The sequence below is a fragment of the Sinocyclocheilus grahami genome, unplaced genomic scaffold (assembly GCF_001515645.1).
Source record: "Sinocyclocheilus grahami isolate Dianchi unplaced genomic scaffold, SAMN03320097.WGS_v1.1 scaffold270.1, whole genome shotgun sequence".
NCBI classification, from domain to species: Eukaryota; Metazoa; Chordata; class Actinopteri; order Cypriniformes; family Cyprinidae; genus Sinocyclocheilus; species Sinocyclocheilus grahami.
Genome location: NW_015505449.1, coordinates 1,839,217 through 1,863,844, shown reverse-complemented (window position 1 = coordinate 1,863,844; position 24,628 = coordinate 1,839,217). Strand labels below are relative to the sequence as shown.

The 24,628-nt window shown below is 36.1% G+C and overlaps 4 protein-coding genes across 7 annotated transcripts in view; 3 read left to right on the top strand and 1 right to left on the bottom strand.

Annotated features, from left to right (window-relative positions):
• LOC107599694 (THAP domain-containing protein 1 B-like) overlaps positions 1 to 2,290 on the top strand; it is a 5,144-nt gene extending 2,854 nt beyond the window's left edge. For both annotated transcript variants that reach the window (XM_016291373.1, XM_016291372.1), the window contains 2 exons: positions 340 to 408; positions 2,219 to 2,290. In XM_016291373.1, the coding sequence (XP_016146859.1) occupies positions 340 to 353 (14 nt within the window). In that variant the 3' untranslated portion in view covers positions 354 to 408; positions 2,219 to 2,290. The remainder of the gene's footprint in view (positions 1 to 339; positions 409 to 2,218) is intronic.
• LOC107599693 (tRNA pseudouridine(38/39) synthase-like) lies at positions 1,652 to 6,312 on the bottom strand. Of its 2 annotated transcripts, none has more exons than XM_016291371.1 (7): positions 6,216 to 6,312; positions 5,460 to 5,898; positions 4,524 to 4,795; positions 4,176 to 4,359; positions 2,831 to 2,940; positions 2,479 to 2,657; positions 1,652 to 2,343 (listed from the first exon to the last, which is right to left on the bottom strand). In XM_016291371.1, exons 2-7 carry the CDS (start codon positions 5,877 to 5,879, stop codon positions 2,075 to 2,077), a joined length of 1,434 nt encoding a protein of 477 aa, XP_016146857.1. In that variant the 5' UTR covers positions 5,880 to 5,898; positions 6,216 to 6,312; the 3' UTR covers positions 1,652 to 2,074. The 2 variants fall into 2 exon arrangements, with proteins under 2 accessions (XP_016146857.1, XP_016146856.1); XM_016291370.1 differs by having other exon boundaries at positions 6,268 to 6,293.
• A 4,484-nt stretch (positions 6,313 to 10,796) lies between these two features.
• LOC107599687 (alpha-N-acetylglucosaminidase-like) lies at positions 10,797 to 14,811 on the top strand. 2 transcript variants are annotated; one of them, XM_016291365.1, is made up of 4 exons: positions 10,797 to 10,826; positions 11,022 to 11,327; positions 11,576 to 12,297; positions 13,390 to 14,811. In XM_016291365.1, exons 3-4 carry the CDS (start codon positions 11,599 to 11,601, stop codon positions 13,867 to 13,869), a joined length of 1,179 nt encoding a protein of 392 aa, XP_016146851.1. In that variant the 5' UTR covers positions 10,797 to 10,826; positions 11,022 to 11,327; positions 11,576 to 11,598; the 3' UTR covers positions 13,870 to 14,811. The 2 variants fall into 2 exon arrangements, with proteins under 2 accessions (XP_016146851.1, XP_016146852.1); XM_016291366.1 differs by lacking the exons at positions 10,797 to 10,826; positions 11,022 to 11,327 and having other exon boundaries at positions 11,503 to 12,297.
• A 633-nt stretch (positions 14,812 to 15,444) lies between these two features.
• Positions 15,445 to 23,054, top strand: LOC107599685 (bifunctional coenzyme A synthase). The gene is made up of 10 exons (XM_016291362.1): positions 15,445 to 15,614; positions 16,560 to 17,259; positions 17,849 to 18,063; positions 18,932 to 19,063; positions 20,057 to 20,246; positions 20,343 to 20,407; positions 20,492 to 20,576; positions 20,661 to 20,758; positions 21,846 to 21,992; positions 22,087 to 23,054. Exons 2-10 carry the CDS (start codon positions 16,587 to 16,589, stop codon positions 22,156 to 22,158), a joined length of 1,677 nt encoding a protein of 558 aa, XP_016146848.1. The 5' UTR covers positions 15,445 to 15,614; positions 16,560 to 16,586; the 3' UTR covers positions 22,159 to 23,054.
• Positions 23,055 to 24,628: the final 1,574 nt, after the last annotated feature.

Genomic DNA, 24,628 nt, shown 5'->3' with positions numbered 1-24,628 from the left:
ATATATATATATTTTATATATATATATATATATATATATATATATATATATATAAAATATTTTTAAAACATTTTATTTCAGTTAACTTTTGTTTTATTTCAAGTAATAGAATGGGTTTTTTTTTTTGTAGTAGTTTTAAGTTTTAGTTAACTGTAATAACCCTGCTATATTCTAAGTCTTATATCTTTGAGAGAGGAACAAAACAAAACATTTCGGTCTGAACTATTTCTTTAATTTGCAAGCTGGGAAAAAAAAGAAAAAAAGAGGAAATATAAGTAGTATTTATATACATTTAAATATTGTCTTGGAAAATTAATGTCACCCTTCATGTCTCCACAGCTGAAAGGATCTAAACCATGGGCTCCAGCTCAAACCGAAGAGTCGAGAGCTGTAAAATAATTACTCCTGGTAAGAGCCTCGGACTCAAGACCACTGTATGCCTTGGATGAGGAGGTGGTTTTGTTCTGGCAGTATTCTTCCAGTCATTTCCACTGGTGTGTAACAGACACACTGTGGGAAATGACTGTGTTCTGTAATAAGCTGATTTGGTCAGGAGGATGTAGAGATCTCGGATGAAGAGATATCAGAAGAATACATAAAGAATAGCACTTTATTTTCCTTATGTAGTTTTGAAAAAGCAAGAAACCCTGAAGGAACCAGCATAGACGTGAGCCTGGATGGTGTTTGCATCGCTCATTTTCTCAGGGATGTTGAATTGTTACATGATTTGTTTGTACATTGTAGGCTGCCTATATACAATTCGTAAATTTCTGATCACTACAGAATCACTACAGTACAAATTTAGCATGGAAACAAGCTGCCAGTTCTAGATATGCTGAACATTTCAATATACACTACAAAAATACAGGAAAAAATTTAATATTGTGAAATATTATTATGATGTAAAATAACGTTTTTCTATTTTAATATATATTCAAATCTAATTTATTCTGTGATGCAAAGCTGTATTTTCAGCATCATTACTCCAGTCTTCAGTGTCACATGATCCTTCAGAAATCATTCTAATATGCTGATTTATTATCAGTGCTGGAAACTGTTGTGCTGCTTAATAATATTTTTTTGGAACCTGTGATACTTTTTTTCAGGATTCTTTGGTGAATACAAAGTTAAAAAGAAGAGCATTTATTTAAAAATGAAATATTTTCTAACAATATACACTACAGTTCAAGAGTTTGGGGTCAGTAAATTTGTATTCTTTTTTTGAAAAATTAAAACTTTTATTCAGCAAGGATGTGTTAAATTTATAAGAAGAGATAGCAAAGATTTATATTGTTAGAAAAGATTTATATTTTTGAATAAATGCTGTTCTTTTTAACTTTTAAAATAAATCAGCATATTAGAATGATTTCTGAAGGATCATGTGACACTTTATACTGGAGTAATGGCTGATGGAAATTCAGCTTTGCATCACAGAAATAAATTATATTTTATAAAATAGAAACCCTTATTTTATATTGTAATAACATTTTGCATGATTATTGTTTTTTTCCTGTATTTTTGATCAAATAAATGCAGCCTTGATGAGCATAAGAGACTTCTTTAAAAAACATTACAAGTCTTACTGATCCCAAACTATTATCAAGGTTAATTTCAAAATATGTAAAATATTTAAGATGAATTGAACTGATCCTGAAACAGATTTCAATTTGGCATCAGTTCATTGCATTGAACTGATTTTGTTGACAATATGATATTACATAATTATTTACAAAACGGGACATTTAAAAAAATCCAACATATTCTAGGTCCAGATGTGGCATTAATAATGCAACCACATGGATTTAATATCTATAGGTCAGTAATTTAATCAATACAAATAAAGACACTAAATGGCCATTGCCAACTTTAAGGACATTTCCACTGATGTAGTATCTATATATATATATATATATATATATATGAGCAACATCATCTCATTTCAAATTCAAATTCACACATGATCAGAACACGGAGCAATCCATTAATAAAAGAGTTTCTTTGGCAAAACAGAAAATTAAGTAATTGTGCTGCTAAGAGAACAAAGTTAAATTCATATTATTTTGCACAGTATGTTTTAAGGTTTTGTAATAGGCACCTCGGTTTTTGCTCCATGGTTTTGCTCCTGGATTTGGTTTGTTGTTGTCAGATGGGAATGTTTTGATCTTTTCCCCCTGAAAACAGTCGTCTCCTCCCCGTTCTCTCCTTCTTCTTGCTCCAGTCTTCCTCTCTTCACGAAGTGCTGGATCCTGGACTCCAAACTCTCACAGCGCGGCCGGTCCAGAAGAGGCTGGTACTTCCTCTGCCTGGAGCCCTCCATGAGCCAACAATGCAGAGATGTCATCTCTAAGAAAACAAAAACTCTTTTACAATGGTTTTTACATGCTACTTTTTTGATAAACATCAGACAGTATGTTAGTATTTCATTCCGGACATACAAGTCAATCGTTTTTGAGTCGTAGTTTCTGCATGGACGCACACCTGGGTTTGTTTTCTGAAGGCCTTGGATCATGCCAAGCAGAACTTGGGTTTTCACTGCGTTCTGAACCCAGTGTTGGTGCAGAGAGTTCAGGACGTGGTTCTTCTCCTCCGTTTCATTCCTCCAATTCACACCCTCGAAGTGGCAGTCATACAGCACCAAAGGGTAATCCACCGCCATACTATAAAACACAGACAACTTTAATTAACAGTCACTAATTTAGTCAAGAATATTAAAGTTCCTACAGATCTGAAATTTTAGTATGGTGAAAGCTCAAGTTCTTGCTGGTCAAAGCAATATGCCACTTCACATGGAATCCAGAATTAGCTATGGAAATACTGAAATAAAACTCACCTGTATTGAGGTTTCCTTGGGTTTTTCTCCACATCCAGCAGCTGATCAATGATTTCTGGAGCTTCAAGCTTCTGTCCAATATGCAACAGCAAAGCCATCATGCAGCGAACCTGGAAAAGCAAAGTTATTGGTTATGATCAGAATGGAATGCTGGCTACAGCTGATAAACACTGTGGTGTACACTGTGTACTATTATTTTTTTTAAATAGCAAAGACACCTTGCTAACTTCAATAAAATCGAATACATCAAAACTCAACAGGAAAATAATAGGGTTATTGACTACTACATACTGAAGACATCATTTCAACAAATTAATAAATATTAACTTTTTTTGACACCAATGTTCTCCACTGTACACAACAATATTTGAAAATATATTTTAATCTATTGTCACGCCTACTTTCTGTTAAAAAACAACCATTTGAATTAAAATAATTTGATTTATTAAATCGTTTTATGCTTTTCAGGTTTTAGGATTTTATTCATTTACTTGACTTTTGCAGGCAGTGTTATTATAGTTAGCTAAAACTGAAACCATGTAAATTATTTTTATGTTAACAGAAAAAAACAAACGTATTTTGTCATCTAGTTGCCAAGGAAACATTTCTCATTTTCATTTAGTTTTACTTAATGTACTGAAATAACTAAAACTGAAATAAAAATGAATGAAAATTACACAGACATATAAAAAACTAAACTAAACGGGTAACACAGTAAGGTTTCATTTATTAACATTAGTTAACTATATTAGTTAACATGAACTAACAATGAAAAATACATCTACAGCATTTGTTCATTTTAGTTCATGTTTCAACATTTACTAATACATTATTAAAATTCAGTATTGTATTTGTTAACATTAATGCACTGTGAACTAACATGAACAAACAATTCAGTTTTACTAACATTAATAAATGCTGTAAAAAAAACTATTTCACATTGTTAGTTCATGTTAACTAATGCATTATCTAATATTAACAAATGAAACCTTATTGTAAAGTGTCACCAAAACCTAATACAAATAACAGAATCACTAAAACGTTAACAAAAATATATATTAAAAAAATTGAACTAATTCAAACTATTAATAAAAACTATAATAGTATCTCAATGATACTTAAATAACACTGTTTCCAGGTCTAGAACCCAAGACAGTAGACATTTCTGGTGCTTGAAAGAAAATAATTCTTTAATACGTTATTTTAGCTCATTCTAAAGCTTGTTTTGTCTAACTGCATGTCATTTAAAGTCATCTTGAAGCCCCCTTGAAAGTATCCTGAGACCCCCTGGTTGAGAACCACAGCTTCAGCTCTGAAGGCCTCCAGTATGAGATGAGCTCCTCACCTGGTGATAGAGGAAAGCAAGACCTTTGACCTGGAAGACATGGAGTTGGTGTGGGTCATTAGGGCAGGTGGGGTTGGGTTGGACTGGCTGGATGGAGGCAGACAAGATGGTCCTTTGGAACTGCAAGACTCCATTACCTACATCCATCTTACAGATGTTCCTGAAGTCATGTGTTCCTTCATACCTGCGTCGCCAAAGGAACGTAATTATCACTCAACTTCTAAAATAAAAACTGTTGTCCACTTTTATAATTAAATGTTCAGATACTTTTTGATTGACTGTACATAATATTCTTTAAGCAGACTCAGAGAAAATGTGGATATAGTGTTAATGTTGTCATAAACTGACCGTTTAGCAGCTTCTGCCATGAGATCCACGTCTAAGTCTCCTCGAGGGAAGTAGTATCTGTATGTTCTGGACTGGCAGTCGAAGCGTGCACTGAAGCCGGTTTCTACAGGAGCCCACTGCAGGATCCTAATGTCCTGTGGCAGGACACTATTTAGCATCTTCACGTAGGGTAACTCTTCTGCAGAAGCCTTGCCTTTGACCTCCACGCCAGCCGGGACAGTCACACCTAAACCTCCTCCATACTGTGTTGAGCGCAGATCAATGGATATGACCTGATGGAGAAGAGAGTAAATATCAGGAATCCATGACTAAGAAATATGAAAATAAACTTGTGACTATTCAGATCACAAAAAGACTGCATAAATGTAATTGCATTAATAATAATAATAATAATTAGTAGTAGTAATAGCAGTAGTAGTAAAATATTCACAATTCATTTTATACTTTGTCATAATCTAATATTTATTATTGTGTCAAAATTAAATAATTAAAAATGTGTTTATATAGTAAAAAATTATTATCAGACACTGACAGAAATATAGAATGAATGGATATAACCAGGAGAAAAAAAGTGAATAGAAGGAATCCGTGACTTTACAAAATATGAAAACAAATGTTTGACTATTCAGATCACAAAAAGCATAAATGCAATGGCATAAATAATTATTAATAACTAAATGTTATTTTTATTTTATTGTTGTTAATTATTATTAAAATATACTTATACTTAGTTTAACAAGTATTATTGTGTCAAAATTAAATAATTAAAAACTGGTTCTAAATATTAGTAATCAGGCGCAGAAAAAATAATTTATACTGTATCAGCTGTATAAAACATCACTGGTCCATCTTTATTTTCTATTCTTGTGGGAACCCAGAAAATATGAAAACATGATCAATATCATAAACTCACAAAAATTCAGTAGATCACAGTACCTGAGAGAAAGCACTGACTCCTTTATCTGTGCGGCCGCAGCGGTGATAGTTGGAGGTCTGTCTGTCCTGGATCAGTTTAGTCTTCAGCAGTGCCTCAAAAAGCCGGGCTTCAACGGTGTTGTCTGTGTTCTCCTGGACCGCGAAGCCCTGATAGTGCCAGCCGAGATATGCCAGCCGCAGTGCCACATGCCTGCGAGGATGGACAGAGAAGTCAAAGGGCCTCTCGGCTCCTCGTTTCTTCTGTTTGGATCGGTTCTCTCCACCTTCCTGATGTTTGGAGCTCTCTGTTTGGAGAATGGCTGATGTTTGAGTCCTCTCCTCTGTCCCAGCTCCATCTCTCTCTATTTTCAGCTGAGCTTTCAGTCTCTCCACCTCTTCCTCCAAAGCCTTCACACGAGCCAGCAGGACTTCTTCTGACATGGTTACAACAAACACAGATCTATGAAATAAATAACAGAGAGATCCATATAAAAGAACTGCATTATCACCATATGCATGTGTGCATGTACATGAATGCAGTTCTTGCACACGTTAACAATGAACAGAGATTTGTGTAATAATTCACAGAGGGCTTAATAATGACATTATGTAATACGGTACTTGTATGTAGTTCTCAAACAGATGCTGCTGTAGACTAGAGGTGTTTAATGTGCAAATCTCCACGTGTTTGCTTCCTATCAACTTTCTGGGCTTCTTAATCATTTAATAAATATAGTTGATAAAACTACAAACATATTTTCATTTAACTATACTCACATCCTTCCCGAAGCGTCATTAAAATAGCGAAATTATAAATTCTGAAGAGTACCTTTTAAACCCAGCAGGATGCATTGGCTTCCGTAAGGACGCACGTCAAAATAAAGGTCCTAACATCTTTACACAGATTTGCAGCACTGATTTATTCCATTGAATGTGATATGCTTTTTTTTATTTTTTATTGTTGTATCGTCCTCATTATTTTAAAATAATAAAATAAAATGTATACCTTAAATGCAATTTAAGTCACTTTGGATAAAAGTGTCTGCCAAATCCGTAAATGTAAATAAAATGTCAAATAAAACAAAATTAAATTTAATGTAAAATTTAAATAAAATAAAACAAAACATAATTAAAATGTATACCTTGAATGCAATGTAAGTCTCTTTGGATAAAAGCGTCTGCAAAATGCAAAATTAAAACTAAATGAAATTAAAAATTCACAAATAAACAAAATTAGATTAATACATGCATCTTGTCATTTTTCTGTAATTGATTTAACAGTTTATTAAATACGTAAAAATTATTTTAAAATAATAATAATGATCATAATCATCATTGTTATTTGATTATTATTTATCATAGTTTTTTATATTTAAATATGTGCCATTCAGAGTTTGTCTCCTGTTCCAAGGGTTCGTCCTCCTTATCTACCTAACCAGCTTTAAGAGATGTTCAGTAAAAAGCTGTTTGATTTCTTACCATAATAAATTTGCATTATACAACCCACTTGAACTAGAATGTGTAATTGATGACAGTTTTCTATTTCTTTAATTTTCTTCCTGACAAACAGTATGTTTATGTTTGTGCTGCTAAACAGCCTCATAAAAACAGTTGTTTGTCATTACAGAGACCACACTTCGAATAGAATGGGATCATGTGATTAATACAACCGAGTTTCCCCCTTTTCTTTTAATCTGGAGTTCTTATTGGCTGAAGTTCCAGACAGTCTCGTGATTGGTCGTCTGCTTCTCCATTGCCACACATTGCTTCCTGCTCACGCGAAGGAAATCGATAGTAGAAAAGTTCACATTTTGAACTCTACATCCGCAGCGCCGGTGCAGCTGACGTCACAGAGCTCAGAATGATACACTGTAACCGCAGCGCGTTTTGTTTGTTACATTGTTGCAGTCGGTCTGCAGCGACTTTCAGACTCTCGCGCATCTGAGAGCGAACGCCAGCGACAAAAGCCAGTCCAGAGCTGTGGTGGATCTGCTCCGGAGACTGCTGGGAAACAGATCTCGGGATTTCATCGTGTCAGTCAACAGGACTGTGTCTAATGACACTCTAGAACAACAAGATCCTGGCGGTGGGCAGTCATGTGTCCTGGTCTGGAGATCAGTTAAATCTCCCCCGACCCCTGCCTCCTCTCATCGGTGTTCCGGTGAATTGAGTGCCCCTGTTTCCCCCTCACAGCGCATGCGCAGCTTCAGTACATGATTCCGGCGAAGCGAGTTTTAGTGGTTTTGCTGTCTTTTCGCAAGCACAAGGTTAGTTTCTGAAAGGTGCATCAATCTCACTAAGAGATTTTAATAAGGTGACTAAAAGTATCCCTGTCAGTTTAAACACGTTGTTTAAAGCGCATTTATGTTATGGCTGTGTAAACAACCATTTTCCTACACTTGCATTTAATGGTGTTTATGTATTAGATAAAAAATGCAATCACTTTTTTATTAGAAATGCTCTTTCTTCAACTCCAGGATGCCTCTCTAAAGCACAATCTAAATGGAGGATTTGTTATCCGAACTCTGAATTAAAAAAACTTATGGACCTTTCCTCACAGGCTATTTATCCCACATAAAATTAAAGAACTCCATTTCAAAATTGCTCATAGATACTACCCTTGTAATTTATTTTTGAGTAGATTCTCTGAGAATATATCCTCAACGTGTACATTTTGTAATACTGATGAAGAATCTATTCTACATATGTTTTATCATTGCCCATTCACCGAGTCTTTTTGGTCAGAAGTGACCATGTTAATTTTTTCCTGCTGTAACAAAATAATAGAAATAACAGAATCTATCATTTTTTTTGTCAGATTTTCATTCCAAGGACATTAATCTGGAACATATTGTTTTATTGCTTTGTCTTCTGGGTAAATTTCACCTTCATAAAGCCAGAACCATTCATTGCAAACCTAACTTTAGAATGTTTTCATCTGATATAAAGTCCCTTTTTACTTCTTTTAAGAATATGTCAAATCCTTTGAACTCAAAGGCTTCTAAAACGAGTCTATTGTAAGCTATCTTTAAAAGACTTTCCTTTCTTTTTTTTCTTCTTCTTATCATTGGTATATTCTTTTAATTTGTGTAACTTGTCTAACTTCATGTGATGATGTCCGTTAGCCCCATGTTATTTCCTAACTGTTGTTATTTTTTCAATTGCAATAAAAAAAAAATAAAAGGTTCATTTCACCATGTTCATTAGATAGCTAATTTGTAATTAAATACATGTATGTACGTGACGTCCTGTTCCATTGCTATAGAGTCAGATTTCCCTGCTTATTCTTACTTTGGCCTATTTTATTAAGTGTAACGTTTAGGCTACGATTAGACAGTTAAATTCCTTCGTCGGGGAAAATAATAAAAGCGAGACTAGTCATTGTGCAATATAGTTTATTTGTTATTATGTCGACAAGGCTTCAGTTGTTTGACAGAAACACACACACACACACACACACACACACACTAACAACAACAATATAAATAAAATGGAAATGGGCGTTTGAACAAAAGAATGCCCCTGACGAAGGAATTTAACTGTCTAATTGTAATGAATGGTGTTACACTTCATAACAGGCACAAATTAGAATTAGCAGGGAAATCTGATTCTATGTTGCGATTGAACAGGACGTCACGTATATTAATATGTATTTAATAACAAATGATCTAATTAACATGGTGAAATGAACATTGCTTGCAGAAAGACAGCAAAACCACCATAAGTTGACTTGCTTAACCGGGGCGAAATCATGACGTCGTGATTTTAGTAAGTTATCAGGGTTGCCAGGGTTTTAAAAAACCCTCTCAATTGCTACTAAAAACTACCGCGGGAAAACCGCGGACTTGGCAACACTGTAGTTTTTATTGATTGATACTGATTGGCATTTTCAGTGATTAGAGTCAATAAATCATAAGTAAAACCTATATATTTATAATAGTTGAAAGTTATATATTCATATTTTAAAGTTTTAAAACATATAAAACATAAAAAAATTATTATGTTAAGCATTGTGCAAATATAATACAAAAAATGCTTTTTTTATATGATTCAAGGTGTTAAAAACCACTCAGAGCAACATAGCAATTGCATAGCAACACGTTCCAACCACCCACAACACCCTAGCATTATGATAACACTAGCAAGTGGCACCAGAAAATGTAAAAATCTAGTTGCATCAATTGTTTTCTTATAAAAAAAAAATTTGTATTCCTCCAGTTTAAAATCTTGGACGGCATGAGATCTTTTGGGATGATACCTGTAGATTGTATTAAAGTAGCTCAGTTTAAATGTATTGTATGAACTGCCCTTACTATGGAATAAAAAATACGGGGTGTATATTTACATTTAGTAAAAAGTGGCTGTGAAACATCAGCTCCAGTAGCGCAGATGGATAAACGCTTGCCCTTGGCTTTTTGACGGATCCCGCCTTTTGCCGACCTTTTTTTCCCGCCCTTTTCAAATCTCGTATTAGCAATGGATTCTATTTACTCTAAGTGAAAATAGCAGTATTTTTAGCAATATGCTAGTTAAACTAAGTGCAAATACCTAGTTACACTATGTTAAAATAGCAGGATTTCTACTATCAAGTATACTACTTGTTGCAAATAGTGGCAATTATCTGCACTTCAGTATTGTAGTACATTATAAAACAGTATGCAATAATAACGTATTGAGTGTAAATGATAATTAAAATTTAAATTATTAAATGGATGCCACCTTATTGGGACAATAAAGCCCTCCCTACACCTACCCTAACCCTACCCCATACTTTACTTTCAACTTTTTGATTATTTCCTTAATTTTTATTGAAAATAAATGCTTTTACGATGTGATACGAGATTTGAAAAGGGAGGGAAAAAAAGGTCGGCAAAAGGCGGGATCGAACCCCGGTCGATCGTGTCAAAAAGCCAAGGGCAAGCACTTATCCATCTGCGCTACTGGAGCTGATGTTCTATAACCAGTTTTAACTAAATGTAAATATACACTCCGTATTGTTTTTATTCTAGAGTAAGGGCAATTCATACAATACATTTAAACTGAGCTACTTTAATACCATCTCCGAACTTTCTACCACGACTCTGCTGTTCTTCGGCTGGTTCTTCCTGTATATGTTGTTCTCGTCCAGTCAGCGGTGAGTAATCCCAAACCAATGGCGCTGTCTCAAACTATACCTACCTTTTCCGGTTTGTCTGATTTGTCGTTGTGTTTTCTGACTTGTTATAATGTTTTCTGAATTGTTGTTGTGCTTTCTGAATTGTTATTTTGTTTTTTAGACTTGCATTTGCAATTTGTTATTTTGTTTTCAGAATTGTGATTTGTTCTGCACTTCTCGGCCACCGTAGTATTGCCTGCTTTTTCAGGAATCGTACCTGAAGGTATTACCAGGTAATATTCCTCAAAATGTGTAGATTTCTTAGATTTTTCATTGGTGTAGATTTCAATCTTGAAATCTTGAAATTCAAAGTGGTGTTGGTTATCAAGCACATTTTTATGGCTTTTAAATTTCTAAATGTATCTAAATGGCCAATGCAATAAGAATGTGCAAAGAACACATCACTTCTATTTCCTTCTCTTTAGCAGATATTTGAGCGTGAAGACGGGAGTAATCACATTTAGCAATGCCTTTTAGCTTGTTCCCCCAAGCAAATGTGACCAAGCTGAACCCCTGGAGCCATTTTAACTGCACTTACTCCTCCGCCTATGTGCTTGACCCACGCGATCCACTCTTCCAGCGAATAGGAGCGCTCTTTTTGTCCCAGGTCATTAAGGAGTTCGGAACAGACCACATTTACAACACCGACACCTTTAATGAGATGGTCCCAGCCTCTTCGGACCCCGCTTACCTGGCGTCTATCAGCCGTGCCGTTTTCAATACTATGACTTTAGGTAACTATGCCGTTGTTACCCCTTTCTGGTTAGTGTGGGAAATAATTCACGTAATAGATGTTGAATTTACTCATGGTTTTTTGGGATTGCATTTGCTCTAGTTTTAAAACCCACAAATGACCCGCTTATTTTCTGGGGCACAGTTGGGGTTCCTATCCCCGTGATGAGATGAGGCATGGCGCCCTCACAACTGCTCACACAGATGAGTTGTGGTCTCTTATTCTCTCCTTTTACTCTCTCTCTGGCAGTGGACCCTCAAGCAATTTGACTGATGCAGGGCTGGCTATTTATCAGTGACCCTTCGTTCTGGAAACCAGACCAGGTCAAGGCACTGTTACACGGCGTCCCCCTGGGGCGCATGATTGTCCTGGATCTCTTTGCTGAATCCATGCCCGTCTACTCTTCCACAAACTCCTTCTACGGCCAGCCGTTTATCTGGTGCATGCTGCACAACTTTGGAGGGAGTAGCGGTCTGTTTGGAACGGTGGAAAGCATTAACTCCGGCCCCTTCAATGCCATCTGCTTCCCGAATTCAACCCTAGTGGGTCTGGGTTTGACTCCCGAAGGCATCGAACAGAATCCAGTCATTTACGAACTTATGAGTGAGCTGGCCTGGCGCAAAGAACCCATCAACCTTTCCAAGTGGGTGTCGCATGACTTGTATGTATGTTGTATGGATGAGAACCTGACGGCGGCCTGGCAACTCTTGTTTCATAGTGTGTATAACTGCACTCTTCCGCAATACAAGAACCACAACCGGAGTGCATTGGTACATCGTCCGTCCCTGCGGATGCAAACAGACATTTGGTACAAACCGACTGACTTCTACAAAGCATGGGAGCTTCTGTTCGAAGCCGCGCCAGGGTTAGCCACTTTGCAAACTTTCCGGTGCGATCTTGTGGACGTGACGCGACAAGCGCTTCAGCTTCTTACAACTGAGTTCTACGAGGAAATACGAAATGCTTTCCAGGTAAACCCAAACTTAAAGAGTTATGTCTGATGTCAATGAACCAGCAAACAAGTCCTCCTACATTTTTTTATAAATTTTTATGCTTTTGGCAGACAGTTTTATCCAAAGCAACTTACACTTTATTAAAGGTACACATTTTATTTCAGATTTCAGTTCTTGATTCCCTAGTAATCGAACCCATGATCTTGGCATTGTTAGCGCCATGCTCTACTGTACTGTACAGCTACAGGAAGACTAGATTACAAGTTAAACTACATTACAAATTGAAATTAGATTTGAAAATTTAGGGGGCTTTCACACTGGGCACGTTTGCTGCGGTCCGAATCCAAGTGTGATTGTTCCTGGCTTCCCCCGCGGCATTGATCTGGTTTCGGAATCGCTTGATTCTATCAAACCTTGGTGCATTTGCTTTCATTTTGTGTCACAAACAAGCATATTACCAATATATTGTGTTTTATTATTAATTTGGTGCTATTGAACGATACTTGCGTCTATGTGCGTCACATGAAGGCAGCTTTCTGCTTCTTGAAAATCGGACTCTTTTGAGGAGACAATTTATTGCGAGCCATTCAATTGTGACTTTAATTGAACTTGCTCTACACGATTGCACTACATACTCACTGTTGTTTGTATCCAAGTTCGAATTGCTTTCATATTGATGCGAATCACACCATGGTCCCGTTATAACCAAACTCAGACCAGTTCCTACAGTTAGTTTGGTACCACGGTACGTGGACTGTGCTCTGTTTTGAACTGAATTGCTGGTGCGAACGCCCCCTTAAGGTGCAGTCGTATTAGCAACATTTTGGTGAAATTTTGTAGGCAAAAACGTGTAGCAATGTATAAAGCACAGCTCAAGTCACTTTTACACCAAGCAGCTTTCTGTTGGCGTGGTTAACACGCCAAATTCCCATGACCAACGAAATCTGCTTGGGGAAATTTTTTGCCTCGTGCGAAATTCCCAATTGCATGGATTCCTATTGAAATGACTGGATTTCGCCCATGAAAATTTGTCGAAAAATGGTAAATGTGCACCTTTATTGTGTATAAAATTACAGCTTTGAAATGTTCTTTTATTTGTATGATTCTCAGGCCCAAAAGCTTCGCGACCTCCTGACCGCTGGTGGTGTGCTTGTCTACGATCTCTTACCTGAGCTGGACCGCCTCCTTTCCAGCAACGAACACTTCCTTTTGGGAGTCTGGCACGAGCAGGCTCAGTCTCAGAGTGTGGACGAGCATGAGGCGCAGCTGTATGATATCAATGCACGAAATCAGATCACCCTTTGGGGACCCGATGGGGAAATCTTGGACTACGCCAGCAAGGAGTGGGGCGGTCTAGTGGAAGACTATTATTTACAGCGCTGGGGCTTGTTTGTTAAAACGCTAGTGGAGTGTCTGGACCGAGGAAGACCGTTCAAACAGGATGTCTTCAACCAGGCTGTGTTCCAGGTTGAGAAAGGGTTCGTCTACAACCAGAGGAAATATCCGTCCAAACCACTAGGGGACACATATGAGGTTGCACGACGGATCTTCCTCAAATACTTCCCATATACTCTGAAAAGGCTACAATGAAGGGAACTTGTTTGATCCTCAGACCATAAATTGACCATAAATTTTTTGATCCAACGACCACAATGTATTTGAGGATCAAACTAATATGGTGTCCAACCAACAGTCGAAAAATAAAAACAGCTGGCATTTTATTTAACTTCTTACTTTTCTTTGAAAATAATGCCCAAGCTATCATGAGGGACTTCTTGTAGAAACTTCTAAATGGTTTATATATCAGATACAGAGGTTTACTGCATTACAAATGTGTTTTTGCAAAAAGTGTTTTAAGTGTTGAATTTTTAGGCCTGAAACAAATTGTGCAATTTCTAGCTAGCTTAATTTGGCACATCTTTAATACTGCAATGCAAGTACACTTTGCATTCTCAGTGAGGGGTGTGATAACGGTCATTACCAATGGCAGGAAAACTTGCTGAGAAAATGAGTTAATTCTATTGGTCCCTTGAGTACTGTTATCAATGGTCTTGCAATGAGTTTGCCAAGCATTTGTATCTGTTTGTATAGAGTGTGTTTCTGGCCTTACTGTGCTAGTACAGAACAATTTACTGTGTTTTTTCTGGTTACTACTGACGTTACAGGTTTTTATCTATGGCAGATATAATGTATATACTTATCTATTTTGCCACCCCTAAAATTGTGTGAAATGGGGTGAAAATATATTGACATGACATGAAGACTGTAACTTTGCAGTTTTGTAATATTAAAAAAAAAAAGAAAAAAAAACTGGGTCATTCGTCCAGACAAAATACTGCTACAGAATTTGCCGACATTGTTTGTTGTGGGGTTTTTTTTCATTCACAACCCGAATGCAAAAATATATTTGAAGTGATCCTGTGAATCCTTGAAAGTTTATAACTAGTTTCAGATTGAGTAGTTTAACTGTTTTGGAACTTGTTATGGACTTTGTTTTCAGTCTACAATTTCTTGTTAGTTATTTTAGTTAACCAGCACAGACAAGATGATAATCACTAAGACCTTGTGAAACAGAAATTGCTCAAATTGAAAAGTTATTTTTGTATTTTTTCAAATAAAAGCAGCACTTTTCATACTTGTTTAGTAGTCTGCCATAAAGAAATTCTTTCAAATACCTTCCCATGAAATATTTACAGTATATTACAGCCTTCATCAAGATTTGAAGAATGAATTACACAAACTACTCCTGTTTCTAGCCCTGAAAAATTGCAATTGTGAAATTGTGTGAAAAGATTTCAGTGAATTTCTGAATAATTAGACCTTGATCTGAAAAGTGGGGTTATCTCAGGAATAACATTTTTATGCTGATAAAAGCATACATTTCATTATATCTGGTACAGAAAAACTACAATATTATGCAGTTATGTAATGTAAACCGTAAAACAAATTGTTGACAAAACATGAGGCACAAATGTAAAATGTGTTCAAATGTGCTCTTCATATCAAAGGTACTCAATTATTCAATCACATAACTACATTCGTTCATTTACAGTGATAAGATGAGAAATGTTCATGTTTGGGACGGGGGACGTGAAAGGCGCTAAACTACACTTCCCATGATTCATTAGGGCAGGAACTCCCTCTGTTAGCCAATCATCAGTCAGTATTCCAGCACATGGCCGTCTCGGTCAACTGGACGTGAGTTCGCTCTGCTGAGCAAAACATTAGTGTTTTATATAGTCATTATGACGAAGACCGATACCAGACAGTTGTCTTCTGCAATAATATCCCACATTTTGCATTTCTCAACATCCTGATCGGCAGAATATACTCAGGTACGTTAGGTTTTGCTCCAAGTAGTCTGGCGCTACAGTATGTTGTTTTGTGCTAATCTGGAATAATTTATGGATAAATATATAAGATATCAACAATTTTTCAACGTATGTAGTTGCTGTAAATTATTAAAGTATTCAATGAAGTTCTATCTGCATATGTGTGTGTGTGAAATTCCTCTAATCTGTTATTTTCCGTTTTATTCTAAATATTAGTAATTTTTTTAATGTTTTATTGGATTTTAATCAAAAGATCCACGACTGAGAGCAATATGTCTATTCTATTCTAATTATTATGGTAATTTTTGTCACTTGAATTAATTAAAAAAATTGCACGATACATATAAGAGCTATATTTTTAAAGATTATTTTTTATTTCAATTATTGGTGTAATTTTTACCAGGTTTTATTGAATTAATCAAAATTTGTATCATTCTAATTATTACAGTATTTTTTCTCATGTTTTATTGAATTATTCTAATCAAAATATGCATTCATTTCATATGAGAGCTATATTTTTATAGATTTTTTAAAAACTTTAATTATTTGAGTTATTTTTGCCAGGTTTTATTTATACAGCACAGTTTAATCCGTGTGCAAATTTCAAAATTCAGTGATATTTCTGTTGTGTTCTCTTATTTAAAATCTCTTTGAAGATCAGAATTATATTTGTCTTATAGCTCAATTCTCAAAATAATAAAATAAGGTAGAAAAATTTGCATGTGTGTACTTACAAATTACAAGTACTTAAAACAATTTAAAGTTGCAATATGTGCATATGTAAATAACAGTCCAAGATACCTAATTGGATATTTATTTACATTTATTCATTTAACAGATTTTTATGCATATACATTGCATACAAGATATACGTTTTCATAAGTATCTCTTTATGGAACTGCATAAATAATGTGTTAATTTGAATCAGATCTGTATTATATCTTTCAGTGTCTTAAGATCAGAAAGTTGTCAATCATGTCTATGTTCAGCACCGGTATCCTGGTCCTTACGTCTCCGTTACACATCCTCCCTCTCCGCATCGCGCCTGTCCTCACGTCTGCTGCCCAGGTGGTCGAGCGCACACTGTACGTCCATCTCCACCCCGGCCTCAACCTGAGCACAGGTGGCCAGGTGCGGCCCGTCTACATCCCGCCCGTGGTGGATCTCTGCGCTCTCATCTCCCGCCTTTACAGCAATGCCGCTGACATTTGCGCACACCTTGACGTCAGGGTGCTGCTCAGTAACGTCCGTGCCCAATCTGTGGCATTGAGCGGAAGCAGCGGCCCTTTTCCCACCCCGCAGACGCTGTCCCACTCGCCAGAAGTAGTGCTGACAGACTACCCCATCCAGGATTCAGGCCAGTCCTCGCTGGTCACCCAGTGCTTGCAGAAGTACGCGCGTCACTGCTACATCTGCAACCCGACTCTCTCATCTGTGCTTTTGTACCCACGACTAAAAGAGGTCGAGGAAGATGATGATAGAGGAGGAAGTGGTGCACAATTAAAACCTTTAGAGACGTTCAGTGATGTGGTGGTTGGCGGCACTTTTGACCGTCTGCATGGGGCCCACAAGACGCTGCTGAATATTTCCTGTCTGATGGCCAACAGACGCTTTGTCATTGGTGTGTGTGACCAGGAACTACTAAAAAGTAAGTGGAGACCCTCTAGAAAGCTTTGAACGAATAGTTCACCCAAAAATGAAAATCGTTGCATCATCGGAGCAGATTTGGAGAAATTTTGCATTTTAGCATCACTTGCTCAGCAATGGATCCTCTGCAGTGAATGGGTGCCGTCAGAATGAGAGTCCAAACAGCTGATAAAAACATCACAATAATCCACAAGTTTTGAAGTTAAAAACATCTTAATGATAGATTTGGTTCTTATAAACATGCAGCTTTTGGCTTTACAAGATGTTAATTGATGGACTGGAGTGGTGTGGATTATTGTGATGTTTTTATCAGCTGTTTAGACACTCATTCTGACGGCACCCATTCACTGCAGAGCATCCATTTGTGAGCAAGTGATGACATGCTAAATCTGTTCAAAGCAGCTCTAAAAAAAGCTTTGAAAGTTTATCTACGTGGTAGTTGGATGAATGTGTAGTAGAGTTTGAGACGGTTTGCCACCGTTGTTATCAACTGATAAACGCTTGGAAATGTGTCAAAACAGTTTGGACTGCAAAAAAATGGTCGAATTTTTTTGTAGTAATTTCTTAAATGTGTTCTGCTTTTTGTGTAGAAAAGGTCTTGAAGGAGTTGATCGAGCCGTATTATCAGCGTGTGCAGAAGCTCCAGGACTTTCTGAACGATGTAAAGCCATCGCTCAAGTACGAAATCGTTCCTCTCTCCGACCCCTTCGGCCCATCCATAAGCGACCCTGAGCTGCAGTGCATTGTGGTCAGCGAGGAGACGAGGAAAGGCGGTGAAGCTGTCAACAGGAAGCGTGTGGAAAATGTGAGAATGTTATTGGTTGTTAACCGATGCCTGTAAAAATCTTTATCGTTAGACCAGAGAACCACAACCATACAGTAGCTCAAAATGTATTCGGACACTTAAAAATATCTGAATATCTTTATGTTAGTAAAACAAATATATACTATCGTTCAAATGTTTAGGGTCAGTTAGATTTTTTTAAATAGCTTAAATCTTTTATTAAGCAAGGATGCATTAAATTGATCAAAAGTGACAGTAAAGATATTTACTAAAAAGATTTCTATTTCAAGTAAATGCAGTTCTTTTGAACTTTCTATTCATCAAAGAATCCTGAAAAAAATGTATCACGGTTTCACAAAACTGGTATCAACATAAATGTTTCTTAAGCAGCAAATCAGCATATTAGAATGATTTCTGAAGGATCATGTGACACTGAAGACAGGAGTAATGATGCTGAAAATTCAGCTTTGATCACAGGAATAAATTACATTTTAAAATATATTCAAACAGAAAACTGCTATTTTAAATTGTAATAATATTTCATAATATTACAGCTTTTACTGTATTTTTGATCAAATAAATGCAGCCTTAGTGAGCAAAAAGAGACTTTTTATTTTTTTATAGTAATTATATAATTTTAGTTTATTCATTATAATGCTTGTCTTTCTCATGAAGTTTAATGCGGATTTATTGTCGCCCCTCAAATGTTTAATACTCAGTAAGTCATAAACTAGACATGTGTGAACTAAACTTTGAACTTAATTATCCGTGTGAATTCAGTGTGACCATGGTGACCCCAGTGCGTTTGGACTTTGCTGTTCTCTATGTTTCACCATTTGTAGTCATTTATTTGTTCATAGTGTGAGATTAAGTGGTCTTTTCTGTGCAGGGATTGGCTGAACTGGTTCTGTACGAGATCCAGCTGTTGAAAGATGCCCACCATGCTGACATCGAGGAGGAGAAGATCAGTTCCTCCAGCCTGAGAACAAGAATGCTGGGCACGCTGCTCAAACATCCATCTGTACGAACATCCCGCATTCATTTATCTTAATTTATAGTACTTACAATTCCACAATCACGTAATGCGTTTCATCTATTCATCCATACATCATGCATTTGTCCATAACGGTTATATTTATATTTGTCTTTTTAAACATGACTGGCGTATTTAACTATGTGTTATTGGAAAGAAGACTTTTCCATGAGGACTTGGTTAATAGTGTGTTCTTATTCAGGGTGGATTGTAACATAGAAGACGTCTCAGGCAATTTTGCAGGATTATGCACAAAAACCCATTGTTAAGCAAAAAGAGTGACAGAACTTATTGTCTTTTCCGTATCACTGGGTGTTCAGACATTCATTTAAAGAATCATGGCATTGTGTGACTGCTGTGTAATTTAATGAAGACCATTCAGTCATGTGCATGCTGGTCATGTGATGCATGATTTAGCTTGGCTCTCTATTGGTGTGTTTTTTTTGAGATGATGTATTTATTCATATAAAGTGCCATTCAAAAGTTTGGGGTTGGTAGGATTTTTTAATGTTTTGAAAGAAGCCTCTTCTGCTCACCCAGGCTGCATTTATTTGATCAAAAATACAATAGAAACAGTAATATTGTTACTATTTAAAATAACTGTTTTCAATTGTATTATTTGGTAAAATATCATTTATTTCAGTGATCAAAGCTGAATTTTCAGCATCGTTACTCCAGTGTCACATGATCCATCAGAAATCATTCTAATTTGCTGCTCAAGAAACATTTCTGATTATTATCGATGTTGAAAACAGTTGTGCTGCTTCATATATTTGTGGAAATCTTACTGACCCCAAACTTTAAAATGTTATTAATTATGGTCATAAGTGTTGTTATATATTGTAGCATTTCACTTGGCGTTCACATTTTATCTTGATGTAGTTTTACAAAAGATTCAAGTTATTGTTTATTACTTACATTTCATCCACGTAAAGGTAAAGCTCTTAGTATTGGTTTAATTAGCTGTTCTTGTGTTTGCAGCCGCAGCCAGATCTACCTCTGGATCCGTATGTGATTGGTCTGACGGGCGGCAGCGGGTCTGGAAAGAGCTCTATAGCACACAGACTGGAGGCTCTCGGCGCCGTGAGGATTGACTGCGATCAGCTCGGTCACGAGGCCTACCTGCCGGGAACATCTGCTTATCATAAGGTCGTCCAGGAGTTCGGCCCAGGTACGGAGAGGAGATGTGTATAGTCACCGAATGGATCTCACTTTATACTGGCCTGCAGTTTTTCCCTACAGAAAAACGTTTTTTTTTTGCCGTCAGATATTCTTAATGAGGATAAGACCATCAACAGACGAGTACTGGGTGGAAAAGTATTTGGTAATCAGGTAATTTAACTCGACAGATAAATATAATTGAATTCAGAACACATTTTCCCTCCTGTTCACATTGTATTTGTGTTTGTTTTTCAGGAGCGTCTGAGAGCTCTGACAGATATTGTGTGGCCTGAGATTGCTCTGCTGGTGAAGAAAAGAATAAAACAAGCAAAGGAACAGGGTGAAGCATTTATCACTGTCATCTCATGCTCTAGCTGAACTTTTTCTGTTTTAAGTGTGATTCATTCTCACTTCTTCTTTTCAGGTAAGCGTGTCTGTGTAGTGGATGCGGCCGTGTTGCTCGAGGCGGGATGGACATATTTGGTGCATGAGGTTTGGGTGGCCACCATCCCAGAGGAAGAGGTGCTAAAGCTTTTAATATAGACACGCTTTTGTTTTTTTTTAAATACTGTGAGGTCGAAAGGCCTGAGACCATATTCTGGGATTTAAACATGAAAAAAACAGCATTTTGAAAAATTCAAAACAAAGAGCTTGATATATGAGAAATATTTCAGATTGAGCACTGCTCAAAGATTTTTGTTTGAAAGAAGTCTCTTCTGCTCACCAAGGCTGGAATTAAGTGATCAAAAATACAGTAAAGGCAGTAAAATTGTGAAATACTATTGCAATTTAAAATAGCCTTTTTTTTGTTTAAATATATTATAAAATATAATTTATTTCTGGGATCAAAGATCATCATTACTCCAGTCTTCAGTGTCACATGATCCTTCAGAAATCATTTTAATATGCTGATTTGATGCTTAAGAAACATTTCTGATTATTATCGATGTTGAAAACAGTTGTGCTGCTTCATATATTTGTGGAAATCTTACTGACCCCAAACTTTAAAATGTTATTAATTATGGTCATAAGAATAACGTTGATTTATTTGTGGAAATGGTGATAACTCTTTTTTTTTTTTTTTCAGGATTATTTGATAGAAAGTTGAAAAGAGCAGCATTTATTTGAAATAGAAATTTTTTGTAACATTATAAATGTATTTACCGTCAGTTTTGATTAATTTAATGTGTCCTTGCTGAATAAAAATATGAATACATTTTGTTTTAAAAAGCCGTCAGTCCCCATAATCTCGTGGTTAGTGCGCCGACATAGAGCGCAACTGCGGGGGCCGAGTTAAATTCCCATCTCGTGGTCCTTTGATGATCCCGTTCCCCTCTCTCCGCCCAATGCTTTCCTGTCCGATCACATTAAAAAGCCCATAAATATAACTTTAAAAAAAGCCAAACTTTTGAATGGTAGTTAGTGGCATTGATTGACTTTTTGTCCGATTTTCTTCCATTGAAGCTCAAGAAGATTTTTCATTCTTTGAATTTGTGAAGAAAAGAGTTTTAAATTAAAAAATGTACTAGTAATCACAGATTTTTGTATCTCACTATATATATATAACAATATTAGGACATTCTAGATGTTAACTCTCTCTCGGTTTCAGGCAGTGAAGCGTATAGTCCAGCGTGACGGTGTCAAGGAGGAAGATGCCTTGAGGAGACTGAAGAGCCAGTGGCCGAATGCACAGCTAATAGAACATGCTAACGTAGTGCTGTGCACACTGTGGGAACCTGACATTACTCAGAGACAGGTACACACACCAGATCAGGAACGACTTGATGGATGATGGGCTTTATTAACCTCAAAACATGCAGCTCATCATTAATGCATGTGTGTTTCCCCAGGTGTTGAAAGCCTGGCATCTATTACAGCAGCGGATTCAGAAGAGACCAGAAGAAATCAGACCTTCACCCTGAGACCGGCTTCAATATGAATACGTTTTCAAAATGTAGTGAAATATTTTAGTTCATTTCAGAAGCATAAATGAGCGACTGTTTGTTTAAAGGCACAATATGTATGATTTCACACTCACAGAGTCATCAAACTACACTTTTCATTATTTATTTTGAATACGTGCCCTCTACCGGCAAAAATGACATTGTGCCTTTAAGTCATGTACCATTTGTTTCATCAAACACCTGTAATCTTCATAAAGCAAATGAGCCAGTTTGAGTTCTTATGTGGCTCTTCTAATGCAGTAAAATAGATTTGGGACAGAAAACACCTTGAGCGCTTTTTAATATCTGCAATATACAGTTTACCATTTGTTCTTGTGCCGGTTATCGAATATTGTCATATTTGGTTGTTGCATTGCCATTTACTTATTTTTCTAATCGAATCGCTGAGTGTTATTTTCAGTGGAAAAGGCTTTGACCGTGATTGTGGTGTAGATTATACATGCTCTTAAAGAGAGAAGACGTTATTAATCTATATTGTGCCTCCTGAAGACCAAAGTTAAAACCATGTCAGATTAACCCATAACAGACCAACTGGTCAGTGATTTCAGGCAAGTTTATAAAATGATTTGATGTATTCATGGATTAGCCATTAAAAATAAAATGACTTAATGTAATAAAACTTTAATACATTTATTCTTCATATATATACACACACATGCACGTACAACAAATGTAGCATTTTAAAATTTCTTTGTCAAAGTAAGCCGAATCAAATCATGCCCAGGTTCTGTAGAAAAACACAATGCTCAAACAAAATGAATGGCTAAAATGTTTCACACCAGGGAAAATTACAGAAATTAAACTTGAAACTAACATTAAAATCGTGACTTAATCAACAATAGAACAATTCAGAAATTGTGTCTTTTTTTTTTTTTTCAGGATTATTTGATAGAAAGTTGAAAAGAGCAGCATTTATTTGAAATAGAAATTTTTTGTAACATTATAAATGTATTTACCGTCAGTTTTGATTAATTTAATGTGTCCTTGCTGAATAAAAATATGAATACATTTTGTTTTAAAAAGCCGTCAGTCCCCATAATCTCGTGGTTAGTGCGCCGACATAGAGCGCAACTGCGGGGGCCGAGTTCAATTCCCATCTCGTGGTCCTTTGATGATCCCGTTCCCCTCTCTCCGCCCAATGCTTTCCTGTCCGATCACATTAAAAAGCCCATAAATATAACTTAAAAAAAAGCCAAACTTTTGAACGGTAGTTAGTGGCATTGATTGTGACTTTTTGTCCGATTTTCTTCCATTGAAGCTCAAGAAGATTTTTCATTCTTTGAATTTGTGAAGAAAAGAGTTTTAAATTAAAAAATGTACTAGTAATCACAGATTTTTGTATCTCACGAGGTGCTAAAGCTTTTAATATAGACACGCTTTTGTTTTTTTTTAAATACTGTGAGGTCGAAAGGCCTGAGACCATATTCTGGGATTTAAACATGAAAAAAACAGCATTTTGAAAAATTCAAAACAAAGAGCTTGATATATGAGAAATATTTCAGATTGAGCACTGCTCAAAGATTTTTGTTTGAAAGAAGTCTCTTCTGCTCACCAAGGATGGAATTAAGTGATCAAAAATACAGTAAAGGCAGTAAAATTGTGAAATACTATTGCAATTTAAAATAGCCTTTTTTTTGTTTAAATATATTATAAAATATAATTTATTTCTGGGATCAAAGATCATCATTACTCCAGTCTTCAGTGTCACATGATCCTTCAGAAATCATTTTAATATGCTGATTTGATGCTTAAGAAACATTTCTGATTATTATCGATGTTGAAAACAGTTGTGCTGCTTCATATATTTGTGGAAATCTTACTGACCCCAAACTTTAAAATGTTATTAATTATGGTCATAAGAATAACGTTGATTTATTTGTGGAAATGGTGATAACTCTTTTTTTTTTTTTTTCAGGATTATTTGATAGAAAGTTGAAAAGAGCAGCATTTATTTGAAATAGAAATTTTTTGTAACATTATAAATGTATTTACCGTCAGTTTTGATTAATTTAATGTGTCCTTGCTGAATAAAAATATGAATACATTTTGTTTTAAAAAGCCGTCAGTCCCCATAATCTCGTGGTTAGTGCGCCGACATAGAGCGCAACTGCGGGGGCCGAGTTAAATTCCCATCTCGTGGTCCTTTGATGATCCCGTTCCCCTCTCTCCGCCCAATGCTTTCCTGTCCGATCACATTAAAAAGCCCATAAATATAACTTTAAAAAAAGCCAAACTTTTGAATGGTAGTTAGTGGCATTGATTGACTTTTTGTCCGATTTTCTTCCATTGAAGCTCAAGAAGATTTTTCATTCTTTGAATTTGTGAAGAAAAGAGTTTTAAATTAAAAAATGTACTAGTAATCACAGATTTTTGTATCTCACTATATATATATATAACAATATTAGGACATTCTAGATGTTAACTCTCT